The following is a 25,350-nucleotide window of genomic DNA, read 5'->3' on the forward strand; positions in this document are numbered from 1 at the left end:
TTAACAGAAGTAAAAAATAAAAATCAACCAAAAACTCAGAAAAAAATCATTTAGTCTATATCAAGATTTATACTATTTATTCTATGGGTGCCATTAATTATTGATAATTGAACCATAATCAAAACAGTACATATTATACTACTTAACTTTCAAGGATGATCAAATTATATTGATAACATGACATGATTATCATTTACAAAGGAAATCAAACTAGAAAAATGAAACATGCTCAGTGTTAAGCAATAAATTGTTGATTACATGTAGTCTAATCCAAACTGATACCAACTGATGCATAAAACTTAGAAATACATAGAAGATAATACTAGTACTAATACTACTTGTATAATAATATAATTATAAGGATTCTTCTTTTGGGAAGGTAAATGGGACTACAGTTCACAGTTAAGGCTCCACACTCAATATTACCTACTCATCCTTTGGTTGCTATATATGAGATACACTCTATGTGTTGGAATGGAGCTACCTGTGTGGATTAAGAAATTAAATTCCAATTAAGATGGGACACTGAGTAGAGGTGGAAAGTACCTTCCCTTCTTATCCACTCTTGCTCCAAATAAAGAGAAAAGCTGGACAAAATAAAGAGCAACATAGTTGTTGCGCTGAGGCCAATTCATCCACAGGTCCCAGGAATTTTATGGTAATCAATCAAAGAAAAGTAAGAGATGAAAAATAAAACAACAGCTGCATACTATATCAGCCTCCTGATAATTACAATGTACACTAGCCTTGCAGTCATGCAGTAAATAAATGTTTGATTCGGTGTCCTCCTCCATCCTTTTCTTTTCATTAAACCTTCACTTCTATTAATATCTCACAAAATACCAATACAGACTGGAATCTAGTTTGGGAAAAGTAGTTCTTTGCTGTAGAAGTTGGTATCTGATACTTCATAATATACAAAATGTATTACTCACTCCTCTGGCTTATTCTGATTTACAGCTGTCACTGTATTATTTGTCCATGGAACCTGATCACCACTTCCTGGTTGTCCAAACTGGTTATCAATTGCTTCCAATTCCAGCTCAGGTAATCCTGGTTAAAGAAGAAAAGGTAAGAAGTCAGGACATATTACAATGGAAGATAAGATGATAATATTTTTAAGAAGTAATATATTGTACGGTAGAGTGAGATTTCCCCTATAAAATACTACGTCAGTGATACAAAAGTCACTTATCCAGAAACTTAAATTATCTAGAATGTGACCACATAATAAGTAAATGAGAAAGTGAGAAAAGGTCTCTGAATCAAAGGAAGTCCGATGTTAAAAGTTTTTATATATTACCATAAGAGAATCACTTAGGACTTTGTCTGAAATTATTTATTTTAAAGACAATCATAACAATTTGGTTGACTGCTTATTCAGTCTACACCATATTAGAATATGCTATAAGTAGGGGCAGTGTTACTGTCATAAAGTGAGAGCCGCAAGTAAAAGATAAAATATGTTCTATAAAAGGCAGGAACAGAAACTAAAGGGCACTGCAGTCTGGGGACAAAACTCTACAGTTGTTAACTGAGAATATAGCTGTACAATAACAGTATAATTAATTGATGTCTATAATGATGAATGAAAAAAGGGGTTGAATTATGTCTTGTAATAGAAGAAAATAGTTTGTGCACTTTAGAACGTTTTTGTGTGGCCAATGGTTTTGAAAGGTTTATTTCTGTACTATTTATAGTAGGAAAGAACTGTAAATAACCTAAATACCAGAAATTTGCTGATTGATTAATGAATTATGGTATAGATATTTACAACATGCTGATAAATGAAAAATAAAAAAAGTATAATCTAAGACATTATGTTCAGGATGATTCTGTTTTTATAAGCTATTTCATATATATTAATAGAAAAAATGCTCGTAGGCTATATATCCTTGGTAGATTTTAGGTTGTGAGATTAAGGATTACTTTATTTTCTTTTAGTGTTTCTCATGGTTATTTGTAATCTCTAAAGAGAACAAAATTCATATGTTGAAGCCTTAACCTCTAGTACTTCAGAATATGACTGTATTTGGGGACAGGGCTTTGAGTGAAGTGACTAAGTTAAAATAGAGTCGTTAGGGTGGGCTCTAATTTAATATGACTGGTGTTCTTAAAAGAAGAGGTGGTTAGGACACAGACAACACAGACAGAGGGACAGCCATGAGGACATAGTAAGAAGGAAGCCATCTGCAAGCTAGTGAGAGAGGCCTCAGAAGACACCAAACCTGCTAACCCCCTAACCTTGGACTTCAAGCCTTCAGATTGTGAGAAAATAAATTTCTGGCAATAAAATACCACTGGTCTGTGGTATTTTATTATTATGGCAGCCCTAGCAAACTAAAAACAAAAACTAAGAAAGCCTTGGTGGCTTAAGAAAAAAACAGAATTAGGTAGAATTCTTCATTCTAATGAATGGAGAATAAGTAGATTTAAGGATGCTCCCCAAATTTATTTAATGCTGGATACTGATCATTATTAACCACACAAAACATGTTAGGCTCACTTTTATGTGAAATATACTCAATATTTAGTATGAATGAAACATAGGAGTCCATATAAAAGCACATTCACTTCTACATGCAAAGAATTATAGCCTGCAATTAAACTTTCTTCTTTATCATGACAAATGATAGAGAAATCAAATTCTAAAAGGATTCTGGGGAAAAAAAAGCAAAAAACAAAGCAAACAAAAAACACCAAACAACAACAATAAATGGTGATAGGAAAGTAATCCCTTAATTCCTCTCATTACTTCAGTCAGGAAGTTGGTCAAAGATTATCTAAAGCTGTCTCATTGCTCTGCTGCACACATTAATTTTTCAATCTTATTCCATTTTAGAAATCTAACCTAAACAAAATAATTATATTTAAGAGTCAAAGAAAACTTACATGGCTGTCTACCATCAATAGTATTACAGGATAGTTTATTTGACTCAGTAATAGGACACAGTATCTCATTTTAGTAGTCTTGATGGGAAAAAAGGTTAAGAAAACAAGTTGGATAAAATATTTTCAAAATAAAGATTCACGTGCTAAATTTGGTGAAAAGGGGGGGAAAATCCAAAGAAATCAATCACTGATTCAATTAAAAGTTTTGTTTGCATAGGCCGTATGCTTAAAAGAAGTTGGTTTTTATTCTAAAAGTCACTTCAACCTTTTAGGACTTCCTTTAGAAACTCACTTACATAAAAAAAACTCGAGGATTTGCTGCAATGTTTTACAAAATACACACTTTATCTCTCTTTGTCCAGGGAATAAACCTACTATTTTTGGTCTTGTTTGTGTCTCTATTGCAAACATGAGTAAGTATGTATATATGTTACACAAGACAGGCATAGTAATTTTTAAAGGGACGCATTACTGCATTTACTAGTCTCTGTTGGAGAGAGGCAGCTGAAGCAGGGGTAGGAAACAAGCTCTTAGCGATTCCTGATCAAGCTATTAATGGTTTTGCTTTTTTTTAATCATCTGAGCAAAGGGCTCAACATCATATTTTCTCCATTTTAAACATGGTTAAAAGAAAACTTTATATCCCTGTGAGCCACAGCGATTCCAGCTTAAAAGAGCTTATATTATTAAAAAATTTAAAAACTTCTGCACACAAAGTAGAAAGCATTGTCTAATCAAGAGAGTGGCTTTTGCACACTTTACTCCACTAAGAGTTGATTCAGCATCTAGTGATTGTGATGTTCACAGTTAATTTTCTTCAGCTGTTGGTAAAGAGATTTCTGGTTCAGTTTTGTGTTGCATTTGGCTGTTAACTACTCACAGCAGTTACAATGTTTTATTTGACTAATTTCTCTACTATACAAAAAGAACTATAAATCAATAAGATGAAAACTGAATAGCCCAATAGATATATGGTCAGAGAATATAAACAGGTCACATGAAATCACTGAAAATTGATCAACCTAATTCACAATAAAAAAAATACAGATTAAAACTACATTGAGATACTTAAAAAAACACATCAAATTGGCAAAGATGAGAAAATGCATAATTCATCTTATTAGAAAGGACGTGTGGAAAGAGGAACATTATCAGTTAGAGTGTAAACTGGCATAAGAAAGGCCATTTGGCAAAATCTGTCTACCCTTTGACCCAGCAATTCTGTTCAGAATTTATATTTCAGATATACTCTCAAATGTGGTCAACTATCTCTACATAAGATTATTCATTTTAGTTTTGTACTGGCAAAAGATGCCTACCGATAGCCACAACACACTAAACACAACCTCAGAAACAGGGAACTAAAAATGGAGTTTTGAAGTACTGAAAATGTTTTATGTGAAACAATTATTTTTAGTTATGAACACTATTAATGTACTACAGATTAATAAGATTTTAAAAATTATCATCTCAGAATATGTTCATAGAACATAAAAACAAGCACCTCAGTAGGTCATTCCTTACTTCAGTGATGTTGCCAATGTTCAAATATTTTTGAAGTTCTTCTAGAACTGTCTTAACCAGTATACAAGTCCTTCAAGAAAATACTTCTCCTTATAACTACATCTAATTTTGGTTCTGATGTTTTAAAAAGTATTATTCTTTTCAGATCAACAAATTTGGCTCCAAATAACTTCACAAAACTTCAAAAGTCAAATCCACCCTCAAGGGATAGAAATTTAAAGATGGTAAAAAGGACATAGTAGAGGTTCTGAAGGTACTGCCAAGAAAGCACATTCTGTATATGTTGATCAACATCCTCCTAAGGTGTCTCTTGATGTGCTCTTGTAGTACATTTCTAACAAAATTATTTAAATCACTTGGTCACACAGTACAGTTGTGTGTGTGCATATACACAATGTGTTTTGAAACCAGGCAGACTGAAATTTAAATCCTGGTTCTGCATATACTAACTGGATAACTTTGGGCAAGTTTTTGTTTGTGTGTTTTCTTTTCTTTCTCTGGAACTTATGACCTTAGTTTCCTCATATGTAAATAGATCTAAGGAAAATTTCTGGTTCAGTGTGAAATATATCATCTATATTTTATTTGATGTGTAAAATTATCACTGAAACAAAAGTAAAAGGGGAAAACAAATCTACAGCTGAAGGAGAGGCAAAAGAAGCAGCATGGCAGCTGACTAGAACAATGAAGAATTTCTGAAAGATAAAACAGATGGAAAGATAAAACTGATGGTGAAATTGACCTAAACTAAAAACCTTACATCAGGACAAAGAGGAGATTTTCCAAAAAGGGGGTTTTTCTCAGAAGAACACTAGAACAACTCCAGGTTCAGTGGTCATTCGAGCGTGTAAAGGAACAGGCCATGGGTGATTGCTGGGATAATTAAAGGACAACTGAACAGCTGCCACCAGGCACTGCTCTGAATGCAGCTGACTCTGGCGTCTGCCCATGGGATTAAAGTGGTGAGTACATGACTCAGTGTGGGAGTTCTGCCCAGGGAATCTCCCAAAGTGGGTGTGAGGGCTGCCACGAGGGATTTCCCCATCACCAACCCCCACTCCTTCACAACGACAACTAAGAATCAGGGCCTCTATAATCAGAACCTACATTCACTGCCAGAGCAAAAGGCCTCTCACTTTAGCTAAAGAAACACTCTAGCTACCAAGATGTTTCATTCTAGGTCTTTTTCAGTATATATGGACAGACAGCCCTGATTTACCAAACATTCAAGAAAAGTCAACAGCAGAAAAGAAAGATAGCAAATTTGACAAAGAGAGAAAGAAACTTTGAAGGAAAAAGGGTTGTTACAGAAAATAGATGAGCCCTAAAGTAATATGCTAAATTTATCATCACATAGATTTAAAAGTCTATCATATACATAAATGGTAATAGACTTCTATGAAAAAAATTTCTAAAAACGTGATCGCCACAATTATAAGAACTCAATAGATTGACTGAAGAGCAGAATGGATATAGTTGAAGATTCAGTTTTGATCCAGAAAATCTGGCCCAGACTCTCTCAGAATACAGTGCAAAGTATGACAGAAAAGATAAGTGACATGGCAGATAGATCCAGAAGTTCTAATAGGTATATCTCAGGTGGTGAAATACTATGATAATTAAACTGTCCTATGTGAGACCTTTGGGCACAAGGTCAAGACATGGAATCAGCTACTGAATAATGGACTCTGGCTCTAGTGAAAGGTAGTGGTGGGCAGTGTAGATGCTAGAGGGGGCAGAGAATCAGAGGCAGTTCTCTTCCCTTTATAAGCTATCATATTTTTGTCCTCATCTTTTTTTCTTTCTTTTTTCTTCTCTAGTCTTTTGTTATCTTTTTCTTTCTCCTGCCCAACTTGTTTCCTTAGCCTTATGCCTCTTGAAACCTTTTTTCTTGTCGGTATGGAAACTTTGTAAACACTGTCTGCAGCTATCACCCTCCCCTCATTTACCTCAATTTCTTCCCCTCTATGCTTCTGGCCTTCAGCAATACTACAGCACAGGGTTTAACAGATTCTGGCCTATTTACAAACTTTTATACATGGAGCTGTATTCAGGGGAGGAAATCTCAAGAAAGAAAAAAGAGCTATTTGCCTCAAGACAGATTATGAATGAAAAACACTCTACTTTCACAGACTTGTAGAGCTAGAAGACACCTTCTTTTTTTTTTAATTAATTAATTAATTTATTTATTTTTGGCTGCATTGGGTCTTGCTGCACACGACCTTCTCTAGTTGCAGCGAACAGGGACTACTCTTCCTAGAGGTGTGCAGGCTTCTCACCGTGGTGGCTCTCGTGTTGTGGAGCACAGGCTCTAGGTGCACAGGCTTCAGTAGTTGTGGCACACAGGCTCAGTAGTTGTGGCTCGTGGGCTCGAGAGCACAGGCTCAGTAGTTGTGGAGCATGAGCTTAGTAGCTCTGTGGCATGTGGGATCTTCCCAGACCAGGGCTTGACCTATGTCCCCTGCACTGGCAGGTGGATTCTTAACCACTGCACCACCAGGTAAGTCCCCCTTCTATTTTTATTAACTTTAATTTTCATCAAATTAACACATATACATAAATTTAAAAGTCAGGACCAAAAGGCCTATTAATGAATAAAAGCAGTTTCCTGTCTTGCCCCTTCTGATCCTTTAACTATTTCCCTTTCAACAGAGGCAACCATCCACAACTTGTGTAGCTGTTTTCTTTAGCATTTGCCTAATTATTTCTAAAATATCTCCATTTTAGACTTCTGACTCCCCATCATGATAGATGGGGTTTTAGTTCTCTCACATCACCTCTCTTATTACCTCCTGTGCCCTCAATTCCCTAACAGAGATCACAGTTCTTTATAAAATAAAAAGTTAATATTTAGATTCTTACGACTACACAAATATTACTCACTGCTAAGTCATGTCATGTACTATGTTCAAACATCCTTTCTTATATCATGATTTCTTTTCGCTGGAGTTAACAATTATTTTTTTTCATTTTCCTGCTTTTCTAGGAGAATTTTTTGGATGCTTCAACATTTTTGACATAAATCTATCATTAATATTTCCTATAAACTCAAAGAGATAAATTTAATTTCTCCCTTGGAGGCCACCTTTCCAGAGGACTCAGGCCCCCTGCTCCAATCAACACTGCTTGTTCTCTAATCTTGCTGATCATTCCTGGACTTCCCTTCAGTTCCTCTGTTTCCCCTGGACCCTGTTTTTCTTTTTTGGTTTTCTCCCTGTTCGCTGAAGTATATCTTCTAGGACCTGTCAAACAAATAAAAAAAGAGTATGCCAAGGAAGTATACAATGAGTGTATGGACTAAAAAATTTTTGAAAAGATATTTCATCCATGAATAACATGGGAAGAAAAAAAGGGACAAAAAGCAAGAAAGAATTTTTGGAAATTAGATATCCAAAATTTTTTAATTGCAAGAGAAATATCAGAAAATAAAGCTGAGAAAAGCTGTCAGAAAGAACAAAAAGACCAAAAGACGTATAGAAAGCAGGGAAGAAAAAGTTAAGATCGACCTTGTTTTGTTTGCTCTCTTTCAAGTTACAGACTTCCTTCAAAGTCCTGATTATCTTTGGCTGTGTCTATTCTAAACAGACACAGTGTTCTAAAACACTGACTGCTTAGGCTCAGTGTGAGGCTTGTGTCTGCTGGTAGCCTTCACTGTTGGATGCTTAGATGGTAGCATGACCTTTGCATTTTAGGGATTTCCCCATACATACCAATATCCAGACATCTTCTTTCTGGCCATTTGGTATCTCCTGAGATAACCCCTCCAGTCTCCCACATTGGAAGGGGAAGGACAAGGATGAAACCAATCAATATGCAGACTTTCACTTTATCTACTCGTAGCCTTACACCTCATTGCTTCCCAACTGTGCCGGATATCCCAGAGTCTGGAATCTCTATTTCAATTAGAAGACTTCTGAAGTTGTTTCATCTATTCTTATTTTGCAGATAAAGAGAATGATACTCAGAAAATTCATGTGCTTAAGGTATTACCATTAATAAACGGGAAATATGAGACTTGAACCTAGGCTCCTGCTCTCATCTAGTGTTCTGGTCAGCTGAAAAACTGCTTCCAAAAATGTCAGAGATGACTTGAGATTTTTCTTTCCAGATGTCTGGAATCTTGGTAAGCTTTTGGGAATTGTGTCATGCCAGCTAAAAGCTGTAGTCAGACTGAAATAAACAAGGCCCACATCTGGTCCCATTAGAAGACGGACAGGCAAATTTTGAAAGTGAGCTGGTTAGTTTCCTTTACTTTCAAGGTCACACAATGGAATTATCACCACTATTTTTTTCAACTTCAAAATTTGATGGGTGAAAACTATCTTCATGAATTGGAAGTATACTATTCAAAGTGTCTCTTAAGTAGGAGAATGCTACCATGGGCTAGAGGAGTCATGACCTATTTCAACATAAATGTCTCCTAAACAGTGGCCCATGAAAAAACTCATTCTGTGGGGTAACATGTATTACTTGAGAAAAGGAATTCCATAATTAAGAAAAGTTTGGAAAATGCTGGATTAAAGAAATCTTTAAATTTAACTTGTAAGGCTAAAAGGATGTATTGTACAACATGGGGAATATAGTCAATATTCTGTAATAATTGTAAATGGAGTGTAAACTTTAAAAATTGTATAAAATTTTGTTTTAAATTAAAAAACAATAAACTGGCACAAACATAAAGCAAAACAATTTTTAAAATACATAAACTAGTTCATCTAACACAGGACTTCCTAAAACCTTTAATATGCACTATGGAATTTTAATAGAGGAATGGTGTATATGTCACGTAGCATTTGCCCAGTGTATGTTAGCACAAAATCCTTTTTTTCATAGGACTAGTGTTCAAGGAATACACTTTGGGAAACATAATCTGATCCAATATTATATTTCTGAAAGTCCTACTGTGGAATGCTTTGGGTAAGAACACAAAATTGCTCTCCTTAACATCAACTGCTCACCTTAACATCAATTACAAAAAAGTAGAGGTTATACTGTAACTTAAAATAGACATGATGAGTGAAGTTCATATGTCTGAAAGTAACTGTGTATTACTAATAGTGGCATTAATGAAAAGATATTTCACTCTCCAACAAAAGGTCTGTGCAATAATGATGAGAGACAAAGCACTAATCCATATTATCATTAAACATTTAAAATGAAGTTCTGTCCCCAACACATACTATTCAGCCTGGAAGTGGGTCTGGCAGTGGTGGTCTGAAGTGCAGCTGGCAGGATCTCCGATTTGATGGCTACAGTGGTGACTGCACCATCCATCCTCTCTGTCTCACATAAGCCTGGCAACTGTGCTGCCTTCTCCAGCGTGGGTAGTAACTGATCAAACTGGTCAAGGTCAGCTGTAAACTAAGAATGGAAACCAAAGTTAGAGGAAATATATTCTACACTTTCACCTGAAACAATGTAGAAAACAAGTTGTTCCTTTAAACTATATGAATTGAGTGTGACTATGAGAGAATGAAGAAAGAAGAATTAGAAAGATTGGGGTCTCACTGAAATAACAGGACCTAACACTGGAACAAAATGTGGACGCTTATGATATTAATATACTACAGGATATAAGATAACATACACATAGTGCTTATCTACTATATCTCTGTATAAAATGTATGCACTGGAAAAAGACTGAACTGGAAAGAAATATCGAGAGTACTGTGTTACGACGATAGCACCATGGGTGATTATCTTCTGTCATATTTTTCAAAATTTTATAAAATGGCTTACTTTATGATGGTGCAAAACATACACTGTTTTTTAAAATAATTTTTAAAAGTTTGGGAAAGTTTTTAATAAATATTAGCTTGAAAGATCCCAGAAAGGTCACTTCCCACTTAAGTACTTACTAGAATAAGAAACATATCTTCTAGCATAGGTAGGGAGTTCCTACATCTGTCTGTGGCTATGCACAGGAGAAAACTGACCTTTATTTCACAGTATTATTCCACTATGGTTACCTTAAGATAATTCATCAACATAAAATGTCTACCTGTTTGGGTTTCATTATTTACTTCAACAAAAATTTCTTTCTAGATTGTGTAACAGAATTACATGTATTTTTTTTTTTAAAGTGTGGCTTCTTTCACTTAACATTACATTTCTGAAGTTTAGACACCTTGTCGCAAGTAGCAATAGATCACTTTGTTTTCGTTGCTGAATAGTATCTCATTGTATGAATATGCTACAATATATTTATCAATTCTACTGTAATGGATTTGGGAGTTTTTCTGGGTTTTGGCTAATACAAGTTAAACTACTATGACTATTTTTGAACATGTCTTTTGTGGCACATGCAAAAAGTACTAACAATAAAGGAAAAAACTGACAAATTGGACTATGCTAAAATGAAGAACTTCACTCCAACAAAAAGCACCATTAAGAGAAAGAAAAGGCAAGGCACAACATAGAGAAGATATCCGCAAATATATAAACAATAAAGGACTCACCCAAAATGCATAAAGAACTCTTACAGGTCAATAGGAAAAATATAACATATTGGGAAAATGGGCAAAACACCTGAACAGGCTATTTACAAAAGAAGAAATCTAAATGACCAATAAATGTTTACCAGGGAAAGGCAAATTAAAACTACGAAATATCACTACACAGACCCCAGAACAGCTAAAATTTAAAAGACTGACAACAGCAAGTATTAACAAGGATATGGAACAACTAAAAGGAATTCTCACACACTAGGAAAACTGGCATTATCTACTAAAGATGAACACACACATATTTTACGATCTTGCAATTCCACTCCCAGGTATAAACTCAGCAGAAATACATGTACATGTGCACTAAAACAGATGTGCCAAGATTGTACACAATGGTATTTTCTTATAAAGCTGTTACTTTTAAAGTTAATTTTAAAGCATGAGAGTTTTAACATAGTTATTATTTAAAGCTGTTTTTCAGCTGAGAAACACAGCACTAGTTTAGTTGTACCAAGAGACAGCCTTCTCAAAGAGCACACACGTAAAGAAATAACCCAAATAGTGTTATAGTAAAGAGAGACAATACAGAGCACTATGAGAGTGGAGAGGAAGGGAATGTTTAACTAAGGCTACTGGGGAAGGCTTTACAGAAATGATGTCTGAATTGTTTGTGAAGGATGAGTAGAAGTTCAGCAGACATAGAAAGGAGAGCAAGGCAGAAGATGCTTAGAAGAGACATGGCTTATCTCAGGAATGGCAAGGGCTTCCATGTGCCTAGAATGCAGTATGCCTGAGGGAAGAGAGAGACTTCTGTGAGATGAGGGCACAAAATAAAGCTGACTCAAGAAACTGTAGGACCTATACGTACTAAGTGTGAATCTTGTTTCACAATGAAGAGTCTTATTAATAAACTGCTTTGTGAATACATTTTCAGCTATTTCATGTATGTCTGTATTCTGTCTAAATAATGTGTAAGCTCCTAGCAGGGAGGAACCACATTTTCTGTTTTTCTTAAATTCCTTCAGAGTCCACAGCAATTACTCAATAAATGAAGCTGCCTATTACTTTTCACTCCACGCCCTACCCCAGCCTAAACACAGAGGTTCCTGATCCATAACAATTTATGCAAAGGTTTATTTGTATTTACTTCTGTTTCAGGGCATGTTATATACCCTACTACCCAGAATACTCTAAGTCCCTATTCTGATGGGGGTTGTGGACTGAGGGCAGTTAGAATCAGATGAGAAGGAAACAGACTTTTAAAAATGCTTCAAAGGAAATTAAATAGCAAAGCAAGCCAGACTAGGCAGCTTTGTCCACCTCCTCACATTTCTCTCTCATTTCATTTACATCAGAGGTTCCCAAATGTAGTTACATATCAGAGTTCTCTGGGGAGTGTCTTTAAAATACAGGTTTCTAGGTTCTATTCTGAAAGAGCTGGATTTAATAGGTGGGAAGATGGGAGGAGGGGGCAGGGAAGGTATTTTTTTAAACCTCCAAAGATGTGAACTCTAATTTTATAGAAAGAAAGAAACATCTACTTTCTTAGAATGCCACATTAATATTGTCGCCCTCCAAGGTTCCAAAGAGAACTTTTCAGGGCATCCCGTAATTTCTCAACCATTGAAACTAACCTTTTAACACATGCCCAAGGGATAGGCAAAACATAGCCTGAATCCAAATATGGTCTATGGATGGAATAAAATAAATGAAAAGAAAAAAACAACTAGGAATGTTCATTCTGTGAAGCAAGGAATTACCTACCTGGCTCTGTGACTCCAGTTTAATTTCCTCAGGAGCAGGTTTGGTCATTGGGGCTGGATTTGTGTTACAAGGATCCATCTGTTCTTTCTTTTCCACCTTCACCTTTACATCATCCAGGCTCAGGTTTGGAGTGGATCTTAAATCTTTCTCATCTTTATCTAAAAGGTAGCGTAGGAGCTGATGGTCTTTTGATTCTTTTTTCTTTGAAGCATCCAGTTCCAGCTTTATACTGGAGTTCCCTTGTACCTGTCCAGTCACTGCCACAGAAGTAGATGCACTGTCCTTTTTATCAGGCTCCACAGACAAAGTTGTGATATCCGAGGGGCTACCCTCCTGTAAGAGCCGGTGTAGGATTTTGTGCCGCTCTGTCAGTGAGCTATGAGAGGAAGGGCAAGAACCACTTGAAGAGCTAGCAGAGGCAGAGCTGGGAGTGCCTGTGCAGGACAGTACCTCTTTGCAACTTGTGTCTATATCAGCATGCCGTAACTGCTGCTCTGCAGTTGTTGTCAAAAGCTGCACTAGTTTGTGACTGGTTTGAGAGTATTTATTGTCTCCATCTGAGAGTCTGTCACTGTTATGCAGAAGCCCAGAATCCAGAGGTTTGCCATCATTAGAGCTGTTGTCAGACTGAATCATTTCATTTAAAATGGATGCGATCTCTTTATTATCTTTGGATTCAGCTTTTGCTGGCTGTATATTTAATCTGTTAGGTGAATTCTGTGAGCTCATCTGCCTGAGGACTGGAGAACTGGCAGAGAAGCCAACAGAGTTATTGGGTCCTTCATTCATACTCTGTAAAGGTGTTACTGGGATGTTTGAATAAGATCGGTTACTATTATTACAGGCAGTACTTGTCATGCTAACGGGGGAGCTTAATGTCGGAATATTAGGAGGAAATGAATTGTTTGGCATCCTGGGCCTTGTTGCCAATCCAGAACTAACTTGTCTCCTTGGAGACATGAACTGTGCAAGGGATATTCCTGTACCTTCCATAGGAGAATTATTGAGGTTTAAAGACGGATTAGTGCTCTGGGAACTGGCCTGTCCCTGGTTTAAGGCAACACTGGCTACAATCTGATTTCCAGGTGAGCATCCAAAACTCCCTTGGCTGTTGCTAGAATTACTATGACTGCTGCTATGAAGGTCTGAGCTCTGTTGGCGGTTTACTCTGGTGGATACCACGTTGTTGTTGGATGGTGGCAATGTAGCTGAACGGGCCGCGCCGTGAGCTGGAGAGATACTAGGATTGACGGAAGGGTTTACCCGGGGAATTGACATTCCAGGATTAGTGTCATCTTGAGGAGAAAGACCACTGTGTTCCCTAGAGGAGGAAAAGACATTCAAAGATCTTCACTGTTTTCCATTATAATATTTTTATGATGCATATTATAAAACAAGACCATTAATCTCACTAATGTAGCAAACTATCAAGTAAAAAGCTTCTGTATCACTTTAAACTAAGAAAAGCAGTGGACTGTTAGTACTACTGTGAAATATTAGCATCACTTAATAGGCAATAGTGCTTAAGACCCTGTAAATATGATAATGGTTTCAGTTAAATGGGAGAGAAACCTTTCTTGGCCTTGGAAAAAAATCCAATATATGCACTTTTAAACTTTTCAAAATTTCATATAAATAATTAACACTACATAAGACTTTTAGTTAAAAGAGAAACTTTCCACACCTCTCTGGTATTTATTTATGGTATTTATTTATGACTCCCTTGTTACAGCTTTTAAGTATTTCAACTCCAAAGAGGAAGACTGGGTAAGGAAAATACTGTGTCACTGATGTAAAAATTAAAAAGGGTGACATGCAGACATAGCAGATGTTCTGAAAGAGAAATCACAATATGAAAAAAAGAACTGTGCTAATTCCACTCACAAGCATAAATTAAACTAAAATTAGAAAATGCAGAATACTGAATTCAGATTTTCATCAAGTTCTTTACTCAAATCCATAATTACGACAACAGATTTGTGACTGGTATTACCATGTTCCCATAAGCAAATATATCAGATGAGAGAAAGATGAAGTGAGGGAAAATGTCTTTGCTTTTGTTTAATGCTAAATTTTAAATAGTTGTAAATGTGGGATTTTGAATAATTCATAGGATAAGAGAATGGTTTCATGAATTTACCATATATAATAGTGCAAAACATATTTTGAGAGGAGAACAAATTAGAGGCAATGACATTCAAAAAATCTCAAGTGGATAGTTTAATAATTTGTAGTTTGATAAGCTATCAACTTGAACTCAGGAGCCACTGAGTTTTGCCCTAATGAAAATAAAGCACTTTTAAAATTAAAAAATAACAATACTAATAAACTCAAATCTTTTATGACCATAAGTTCACATATGGAAAGTTGGAAATTCTTAGCCACGTTTTTGGTTTTTACCCCTTAAGCATATATTCAGCCACACCTTTCCTGTCTCCCTTTTTAAACAACAAAGCTATTGTTAGGCGACAGAACTATACAACTCAGTATGGATATATTAACTATATACTCATCATGCTAGTTTAATGCCTAATTTAAAATTTGTTTTCTCGCCATCAAGAATATAAAACTTTTTTCTCTAAGAAGAGATATGTGAACTGACTTATTTCATATGAAGCTCTCCAAATAAGTAGTACCTGTCGATGATATGAATTCCCATGATGAAAGGTTGCATGTCTGGACTTTGAGGGTAGCAAAGTTTACACTTGGTGTGGGCGCTAAGCATTGTCCCATCATTCAATATGAATCTATAGGATGGGCTGGAGGCAGTGCCACGAGTCATCACTGTTTCAAACAAAAGAGAAACCTAGTTAAAATTCTGACACTTATACTTTGGGCAAAGGAGAGTTACCAAGCCTTATTTCTACCTAGAACTTCATTTAAATGCCCTTCTAACTGCTGCCTGCTCAGACTCTAAATACAGTCAGATAAAGCAGATATCTGAGGGGGGAAAATGATTCTGGGTGAAATATACAATCTGATGACAAGTTTTAATTTAGTCCTACTTGAACGGGTGCCTCCTCACAGAAATTACAATTATGAAGAAACCACAAACCACACAAAAATCAACCTTAATCTTTCCCTATAATGGGGCAGCTCCTTAAATTTATTAAGTGTTCATTTAAAATACCAAGAAGTAATTTTCTCCCCTCTCATTCTCAGTATTATCTCTAACAAGCTCTCCCCCAACCTTTGGCTGGCTGATTTTTAGAAACAGCTTTATTGAGATGTCATTAATATACTATAAAATTCATCCTCTGAGTTTTGATTAGTTTGCAGAGCTCTTTAACTGAAATTCAAATTTAATTTTTCACTCAGGAATGTGAATTGATAAGGTCCCCACTTGTCAAATTACTATAGTCATATATATTATTTTTGATGTTTGAATTTAGTTTAGTAAGCAAATTAAGATACAGCCACTGATTACTAATATAAAATAAAAACTAGGTTAAAGCAGTCAAATCACTGTATAAACAACACGGTTTACTTTTGTCCTAAAGCTTTATTAACAACAGATAAAATTCTAACTCTACTGGTAAATATTTATGAAATATGTAACGGCTCTACCAGACTACTAAGTAAGAAAATGTCACTGATGTTTCAGTAATACAATAGAATTCTTTTTTGAGAAAGATTTAATAGGTAGACTCAGCTATACCAAGGTTAAGAATCATATCCACTGAAATACAAGGGTTACTACCACAAATGACTATTATAATGTAGCCTGTAATAAATGTTAGTCCTATTTTTCAAAGACATTTCAGAAAGGGCTTCAGTCACACTTTAAAGACATATGAGAAAGACAAAATGACCAACTGATAAATAATTTTTGAAGCTACATATTACTTTAAGTGAAGAGAAGGCAGGCTCTACTTTATTGCCATGGGTATACCATATAAACTGAAGAGGGCATAATCTGCTGTAAATCTATGCCATACATAAATCTCCCGAAGTACCAAAACCAGGATATAAAGTTAATTTCAAGGATTCCTTACCCACCTGGCAATTTCAGCCAAATCACTGGCACATTTACCAAATACAACACATGGAGAAATTTAGTATCTAGTGAAATAATAAATGATGAAAAAGTCTTTACTGAAAACCGATAATTTCTGTGTAAGGATATAAGTTAAATGTTTGCTCTGACAAAACCTTAAAAATATATTAACAATTCCCAACTGTTAATATCTTCTGATAATATATTTTAGAAAACACAACTACAACAAAAAAGTGGCACTTTAAGATAATTATTAACCTGGGATATTGAGAAAGCTACAGATATATAAATGGCCAGATAAGACACAGAAGATATTTCACGTTATTTTGCTGATGCCATTTTGTCTATTTTTTCATCACACTTTATTGCGCTTTAGGATCATTCTGCTAGAAAGCGTTCTCTGGCTCTTCACCACTGAGCTGATGGTCCAATATGGGAGTCATCAGCCACTTCCATAATGTGGCAAATTGATGGGGTAAATTAAATTTAAAATTAAAAGAAATTTAAAATTCAGTGCCTTAGTCTCACTAGCCACATTTCAAGTACTCAATAGCTGCATGTGGCTAGTGGCTACCATATTGGACAGTACAGCTCCATACAATCTGATTTCATTTTGCTTTCCAATCTTATTTTTCATTGTTTCATAAACATTTCTTCTATATCTCTTTGAACAGGAGGTAGAAAACCTTTTATACACTTATTTTTCTTCTTCAGGTAGAATAAACGTAAGGGCTAGTACTGTGTCCCATTCTTATTTTCCACTCTCCATTGAAATTGCACAATGCTTTTAAAGTGAGAAAGAACTAGAAACTCAGGCTAACATGGGAATATTAAGATACTGTGGATTATAGAACCATCAATAGTCCTTTAGTAATTATGCTTCCTTAACTTGGAGGACTACATCTAAACTAGTGAAAATTCCAAAATTGGGGAATCCCTTCTAACTTAATACAGGAAACTATTACACTTTAAGTTTTGAAGTTAGATTATTTATTTTCGATAATAAGGTGTGGAATAAGACTCAGCACAAGGAAGGCAGCACAGGTCAATGAAAAGCATAAAAGCCTAGGAATCAGATTTAGGTTTGAACTCTGACTTTGTCATTTACAAGTTTAGGACTTAATAATGCAAATTAACCTTTGCCCATTGTCACTAAAATGGAGCCAGCTTATTGTGAGATAACATCTAGCATGGAACCTGGTACATAGCAGGTACTGAATGAATATTTCCTGAATAAATACCAAAGAAAAAACAAACTACAAATAAGCAGCTTCCAAAGTACCTACGTCCTGAGTCATACTCACAGTCAGCCAATCCCAAGATACCATTTATACTAATAGCTTCAACCCTACACAACAATCTAATATTCTGAATTAAGACATGAGTATGGAAGCCATAATTCTTTACAGAACTGGTTGGTTAAACGTCTGTTCTACACACCAAATTTTCCCCATAAGAAAGATCTGTGCCTGAACAAAACTATTTGGAATTTCATTTGATCACAGGTCCTGACCTTGTTTTCTGATTTAATTTTACCAGGTTTTGTTTCCTGATTTAGTTTGCCCAGGTTTTGATCTCTGACTCCTGTGTCCATTTCTAAAATTTTTAGAACACTTAGTGAGGAGGGATGTTATTGATGTGGTATTACTGCCACCCCAGAAACTCTTCAAAGAACCTTTAAAATGGCAATCGTTTTTGCTTTTGTCCCCCCAGAGTAGGCCTCAACAAAGCCAGGAAACAGAGCAAAGGAAACTGTTTTCTCTGGTCACAGCAGCTATAGAAGTAGAGCTATTTGGGTTTTTGACTCCACCTAATTTGGTGCTGAGATAACCTCAACAAGCACGCCTTACTGATGTTAACCAACTGGGCAGGTTTAAAATGTATGGCAGGGTACTACAGATCAATGCTGTAAGAGATTTCTCTTTCTTTTTGATATTTCCCTAGATATATGCAGAAAAAATGCAATTTAAAAATTGTTACTAAGAAAAAAAAATTACCCCTAGATGCTCTAAGATTTTCAGTCACCAATGTGTAAACTCTATTCAGTATACCGAAATTTCTCAAAAAGGAAAATAAACTCATATTTTAAATATTTTTAATAAAGTTAGACAAAAAAAAGATTTTCAGTTAACTCTGTTATACAGAAATGGACATTCTGGTTAATCATTCATATGGGAACTTACGTTTTATAGCAATACTTCCAAACTTATTGATACTACAAACTCCTTCCAACTGTCTCATGATTTTTTTAATGAAAATAACTTTATTTTGTGATTATAAAGTTAACAGAGAAATGAACAAAGAGTAAGTAAAGATAAAGTTGTGTAATCCCATCACTCAGAGATAACCACTGTTAACATTTTGTTAGCCTTCTAATATTGGATAAATAGATATACAAGAATGAGATCTTACTATATATGCCATGCTTTCTTAGCCTACTTTTTTTTTTTTTTTGCGGTACGCGGGCCTCTCACTGCCGTGGCCCCACCCCCCCACCCCGCCGCGGAGCACAGGCTCTGGACGCGCAGGCCCAGCGGCCGTGGCCCACGGGCCCAGCCGCTCCGCGGCATGCGGGATCCTCCCGGACCGGGGCAGGAACCAGCGTCCCCTGCATTGGCAGGCAGACCCCCAACCACTGCGCCACCAGGGAAGCCCCTCTTAGCCTACTTTTTTTTTTTTTTTTTTTAGCCTACTTTTTAATGTAACAATGTATCATGGACATCTTTCAAAGAGAAGAAACGATCCAAATGACATTACATTATTGATAATAGGTAAATAAAACTTTCATAAAACTTTTCTAGGCTATCTAGCCCAACATTTCCCACGACTAGTACTCTCCTTAAGTGCTAATAGATGTGCTACAGGAAAAAGTATTCTGAGGAAAAATAAGTCTAGGTAACAAAGTCAAACATGAACCTTTATTGTAGAACTTCCCAGAAACTTAAATACCTTAAATATGTCTTATGAATCCCCGAAAGTGGAGACTGAAATATTTCCCATATTTAATTCAGCATGAAACATCATTTCCTAGTTATAGCTATTAATATCTTGTGGAACCTATGTTTATGTTTTCCAAACTTTTCTGTAATAAAACATCTTAGACTATAGACTCTGGTTCAGTAGTGTGGGTGGAGTCCAGAAATCTGGTTTAACAACTGCCCCAAATGAATCTTATCAGGGACCTTAGGGAAGCATTTAACCTAGACTATTCTCTAAAAGAATGATTCTGAATTGAACAGAACTTAGGAAGCTTTTCTAAACTATATACCTTTATGAACTTCCTCCCAGTTTAAAAAATTCCTCAGGTGGTCCTGATACCCATTTTCCCCCCAGTCTCAATGGAGAACAACTGCTTTAATCTAGTTCATCCTGAATGCTCCCACAATATTCTTTGGCTGAAATGTTTTCAAATTTGATTCTGGAAAATAAAATGGTCAACACCCTTTAAAAGCAGTCCGTGACCTGTCTGTCAAAAACAGCTGAAAAACTAAGCTAAGAACTTAAATCTTTTTTTTTTCACACAAATACTAACGTTTAATCTCGTTTTCAAAGTCGAAGAATGAAAACTTGCAATTAAACACTGAGCAAGCCACATATTTAGGTAATATTTCTTAAAAAGTAAGAACTTAAATTTTTAATGCATATGAGGATTTTATACCAGCTGCTGCCTTCAAAAGGTAAGTTAAAGGCAGGAAAAAAGACGGAGGACAAATTTTCTTGCCTAAATATCAATTACTGTAGAGGTTTTACATTTTAAAAGTTTTACACAAAATCGAGGATATAGTGGCATAATTTGTTTCATTCTTTTATACTGTCCCTAAGTGCAGAGGCAGGAAGGAAACTGCAAATGCTATTTACATCTCTCTCCATTCTTGATAGACCAGTGGTTCTCAAACTTGATGCTGAATATAACTTGACTGCTGAATATAACATATAAGAAAAAGATGTGCTCGATTCATGAACGCTGTTTACCAGGTTGTCCAGAATCTCCAAAACACTAGAATCAGTCATGTGAATTCTGGGCAATTTAATTCTGAGAAAAAAGTTATTTCTATTGAGGAATTTTTTTTTTTTCTAAGAAAAGTACAAGAAAAGAACATTAAGACGAGTAATGGAGAAGAGGTGTTGAATTATATTTCTTTACATTTCTCTCTAAATTGTTTTACTTCATATGTTAATGATACGTTAGTTACTTATTATACTTTAATCCATCTATTTTATAGAGAGTTCCAATGGTTTAGAAACACATACTTTAAACCACGGCTCAATCACATCTATGGGCAGCCTAGGCATTTGGACAATGAGACAATAATCTAGACCTGCTTTGCCTTGGCCAAAATGTATATAAATTATAGGCAAATAAAACTGAAAGTCTTTTAAGGAAAGCCTTGGAAGGTTCAACTTATAAAGTTAAGGCAAAAATCAAAGAGAAGAGTATCATATACTGCAGCATTTTAGGCAATGAGTGAAGACAGTGCTCTGAGTTTCCCACTTATGCAAAAGTCAAGTGCTATTGCTGGTAGAGGGAGTCACAAAGTTTGCAACCAGCGGATGGCATTAACTGCTTTCTGTAATGGTTTCCAAACCTGACTGCACTTCAGGATTGCCTGGGGAACTTCTTGGTCATATCCACTGAAATACCATCTTTGGGGATGGTAACAGTCTAGTAAGAGGCCAACTGAAGAACCATTAGTCTGTAGGAAGCTGTCCCAGAAGTAAACAGACCAGTGAGATTCATACAGATGGCTTCCTGAAAAAAAAAAAGTCAAGCTGCTTCCTTCACATACCATTAGGAAGCAGCTGACCTAAAATGGAATGAATGGAAAATCATCTGTAAACTTAAGAAACCTAACGGGAAAATGTTAAAATTAAGAAAGGTGATGGAATAATGAAAAATATTTTAAAAATTGTTTTTCAGGAATAGCCATACAAAGAGTCTCTTTCCAGACAAACTATTTACTTAGAGATTACAGAACAAATTACACTGGGAAAGATGTATTAGGCTACCATAATTACATGACAATATTTTAAAATATATCAAAACCCCTTATCTCTGAATCTTTACAAACTTTCTGGCCTTCACTCTCAGTTAATTTTCCCTATCTTTCCTATAATACTGTTAAGTTCCTTAAGGGCAGGGAATATACTTGTTTCATATTCCCATAGTACTTACTATGACACAGCAGTTATTCAATTATTAATTAATAATTTCATATGACATATTTTTAACTTGAAACTTCAACCTGAGTCAGGTACTGTAACAGTCATGAAGTAAACATGCATGATATAGATCTGTATTATCTAGAAGCCCTCTGACATGCCCGTTCTGCTGGGAGTGATCGTCAAAAGCCAGACAAAAATATCACTTCCTCTCTAAAGCCATCCCTGATTCTCCAAGTCAGAATTAATTTTTTTCTTCTTTTGTTATACCTCTTTTATAGCCCAGGCCACACTGATCTTTAAAACTGTCATATATCCTCCTAACAGATTTTGACCTCCTGGAGGGCAAAACCCTGCTTTGTCATCACTGAATCCCTGGCACCTTACATAGTGTTCTATGTATGTGAGGAACTTGATACGTGTCTGCTGAATGCATGAATGAATGAATGAGTGAGGGACCACCACATGATATCTTGTTTTTTAAAATGTGCATCCCGAAATTCAGGATCCACTCATGAATTACTTTGCTTACCCACTTCTTCCTTCCTAAAACTGATTATTGCAAAAACTGTAATTTGGAAAAAATACTTATCAAGCCATAAATTCTATATAAATTATTCAATATTAATAAAGAGCAAGGTTAATGAAAATAGCTGAGAGAGAAAAACCTTACCTTCTTGAAATAGTTGTCTGGCATAAGATGGCTCTCTGCCTTGAGGTTGGAAAAAAGCATAAATGCACTTCCTCACTAAATCTTCCCAGCCAGTTCTGCCAGCGGCTCTCAGGGAACTAGTATCAATAGAGATGATTTTACCTATACAAAGAATGAAAGTTTACATTTATGATAGCCTCCTGATACAAGTCATTCGTGTTTCAAAACTAACAACTGCATCTAAAAAATATTCTGCCACCTCTCAAATGTTTAATGGACAAAAGCACTATTAATTTTTATAACATATGGTAACGGAATATATCAGTGACATGATATTACAAAATTGTCTTTGCCTTGGAGTGCGTTATTATATCCTAAATTTCAATACCAATCAAGTAGTAAAGTCATATCATAAAGACCTGAAGCTGCAGAGACTAATGTAGGTCAAACTCCTCTGGCTTGCTCTTTGGATCCTGCTCTCTACATATACTAATGACTGGATCACTTATTGGGGATGGGAGGCAGAGATGAAATATATTATTTTGGTTTAAATTAATTTCCAATAATTAAGTGAAGAGAATATGAGAAAGTAAGGAAGGCTTTCCTTTCCTACCTCCTCTTGGGCTATAGACAATATTGCATTTAAGAATAAAGACTGAAGGCAAAAAAAGGACAATCAGAAAAAGATAAGTGAGAACATTAAGATCTGCTAGGCATTCTGCAAACAGAACATACGCTTTATAAAATTTAGTGGTGATTTGACATTGTTATCACATTTGAACAAGTTTCCTAAATGACTATGGAAGAATTCAGGCAAATTATTTCTTAATCAGGAGCCAATTAATCCAGTTTGTGATTATTCAGATGTTTTATTTTTAATGCAATCTTATATTCACACAAAGTAATATTGGTAAGATATATATATATATGTGTGTGTGTGTGTATATATATATAAATTAAGAATTAGATTAATAAGATGAAAACTTACAAAGCCCCATCCAACTTCAAAACTTGAACATTACCAATATCATCAATATTATTCAATTATGTGTGTACTCCTCACTTGTCACATCCCTCTGTCTTTATATTCTCCTGTCTATCTAGATTGTTCCCAGTTTTTTGTCATTACAATCAATACTGCTATGAATATCTTTCACATTTTCCATAGTGCATGTGTGTAACAGTTTCTCTAGAGTACATATGTAGGAATAGAACTGTTGAGTCACAGGTTATGTGAATGTTCAAATTTATAATATTGAACTGTTTTCCAGAAACTTATGTAAGAGTTACTGTTAATCCAACATCCATTCCATCACCTGGTACTGTTGGGCTTCTTTATTTTTTACAATTAGTAGCTGAAAAATGGTTATGGTCTAACTTCGTATTTCCCTGATTAATGAGGTTGAATATTTTTCATGTTTATTCACCACTCAAGTTTCCTCTTCTGTGAACACCTGGTTGTCTTTTCCTCATCTTCCCTTTTTTCACACAATCAACTCAAATCTATTGTACTGTTTGTGCCTCTTCATTTTAACTAATCCTTTCTTTATATATTTCTCTTGGTTTGTTCAGAAATAAAGTATTTATTAGACCTCTTTAACATAGGGTCTTGAATCTAATATAACCAAGTATGTCTGATCAGGTTGTCACCCAAGTCTTGGCATAAATGTAGAAAGAAAATAAATTAAAACTTAAATGAGGGAATTTTTGTTATTTTAGAACAGTTTGGGGAAAACCTGATGAACACTGTGATTGAAACTACAGATAATTTCGGATTTTCTAAGAGTTTTAATCATTCAATCTTTGTCTCATCATATAAGAGACTAAGAGTTCGTTATAGCAGAGAATCCACTGTTATATAATCTTCAAATGCAATAATACTCCTCATATGCAGTGACTAAAGCGAGGCAATGTATGGTTGTGTTTATGTGTTCAAGGTCAGTATTAACCCACATGACAGCAAGGACATCTGTAATTGTGGGACTGGAGGGAAGAAAGTGATTAAATTATCAGTAATGGTAACAAATGATCAGTAATGCAATGAGTATCTTAGGAGAGAATCATAAATAGGTTGATTTAGAATACTTCTCCTTGCTAGAGGAAAGTTTAACCAACCAACCAAACAAATAAACCACTGTTCAACATTTCCTGGTAGAAAACTTCTTTTTTTTAAGGGACATGAACCACTCCATGTAGAGTTGAAAGCACTACTAAAACTTAAGGAATTAAATATCTAATACTTATTATAGCTTGTTTATTATTTTTTATCTAAATCAACTCTATGATATGATGCTAATTTTACATTTTAAGAATACTTCAGGGAAGCAGCCGCATAGCAGCGGGAGAAGCAGCGGGAGATCAGCTCCGTGTTTTGTGACCACCTAGAGGGGTCGGGTAGGGAGGGTGGGAGGAAGGGAGATGCAAGAGGGAAGAGATATGGGGACATATATATAACTGATTCACTTCGTTATAAAGCAGAAACTAACACACCATTGTAAAGCAATTATACTCTAATAAAGATGTTAAAAATAAAAGAATACTTCATATTTTTCTGGCATCTTTCTATTTTCTTTATATTTTCTCTGGTATCTTCCGTGTAAGAAGTGTGTGCAGTACAGTGATGCCCTTTAAATAGTGCGTCGGTGGAAGGCAATGCAATATAAAGAGTTCTATATTAGGGCCTAAAGATGTCTGCCCTCAGCAATTAGCTGCCTGGTTTTAGAAAAGTCACCATTCCCTCATTTGTAAAATGGACAGGCTAGATTCTGTAATCTCTGAGGTTCCCTCTAGATTTATAATTACTTTATGATCCAGAGCTTAATTTTTTAATTTTTATAAATTTATTCTAAAATCAAGTATATCTAAGATTTTAATGCTGGGTCCTTGGTCAGAAACAAAACTACCAGTTATAACAT

The 25,350-nt window shown here is 35.4% G+C and overlaps 1 protein-coding gene across 8 annotated transcripts in view; it reads right to left on the reverse strand.

Moving 5' to 3' along the window:
* Window positions 1–25,350, reverse strand: part of NCOA1 (nuclear receptor coactivator 1) — a 254,204-nt gene that overhangs the window by 52,801 nt on the left and 176,053 nt on the right. For all 8 annotated transcript variants that reach the window (XM_067703564.1, XM_067703565.1, XM_067703560.1 and 5 more), the window contains 5 exons: window positions 22,457–22,597; window positions 15,263–15,410; window positions 12,627–13,947; window positions 9,597–9,777; window positions 936–1,053 (listed from right to left, as the gene is read on the reverse strand). In XM_067703564.1, coding sequence (XP_067559665.1) covers window positions 936–1,053; window positions 9,597–9,777; window positions 12,627–13,947; window positions 15,263–15,410; window positions 22,457–22,597 — 1,909 coding nt within the window. The remainder of the gene's footprint in view (window positions 1–935; window positions 1,054–9,596; window positions 9,778–12,626; window positions 13,948–15,262; window positions 15,411–22,456; window positions 22,598–25,350) is intronic.

The sequence above is a fragment of the Pseudorca crassidens genome, chromosome 14, assembly GCF_039906515.1.
Source record: "Pseudorca crassidens isolate mPseCra1 chromosome 14, mPseCra1.hap1, whole genome shotgun sequence".
Lineage (NCBI taxonomy): Eukaryota > Metazoa > Chordata > Mammalia > Artiodactyla > Delphinidae > Pseudorca > Pseudorca crassidens.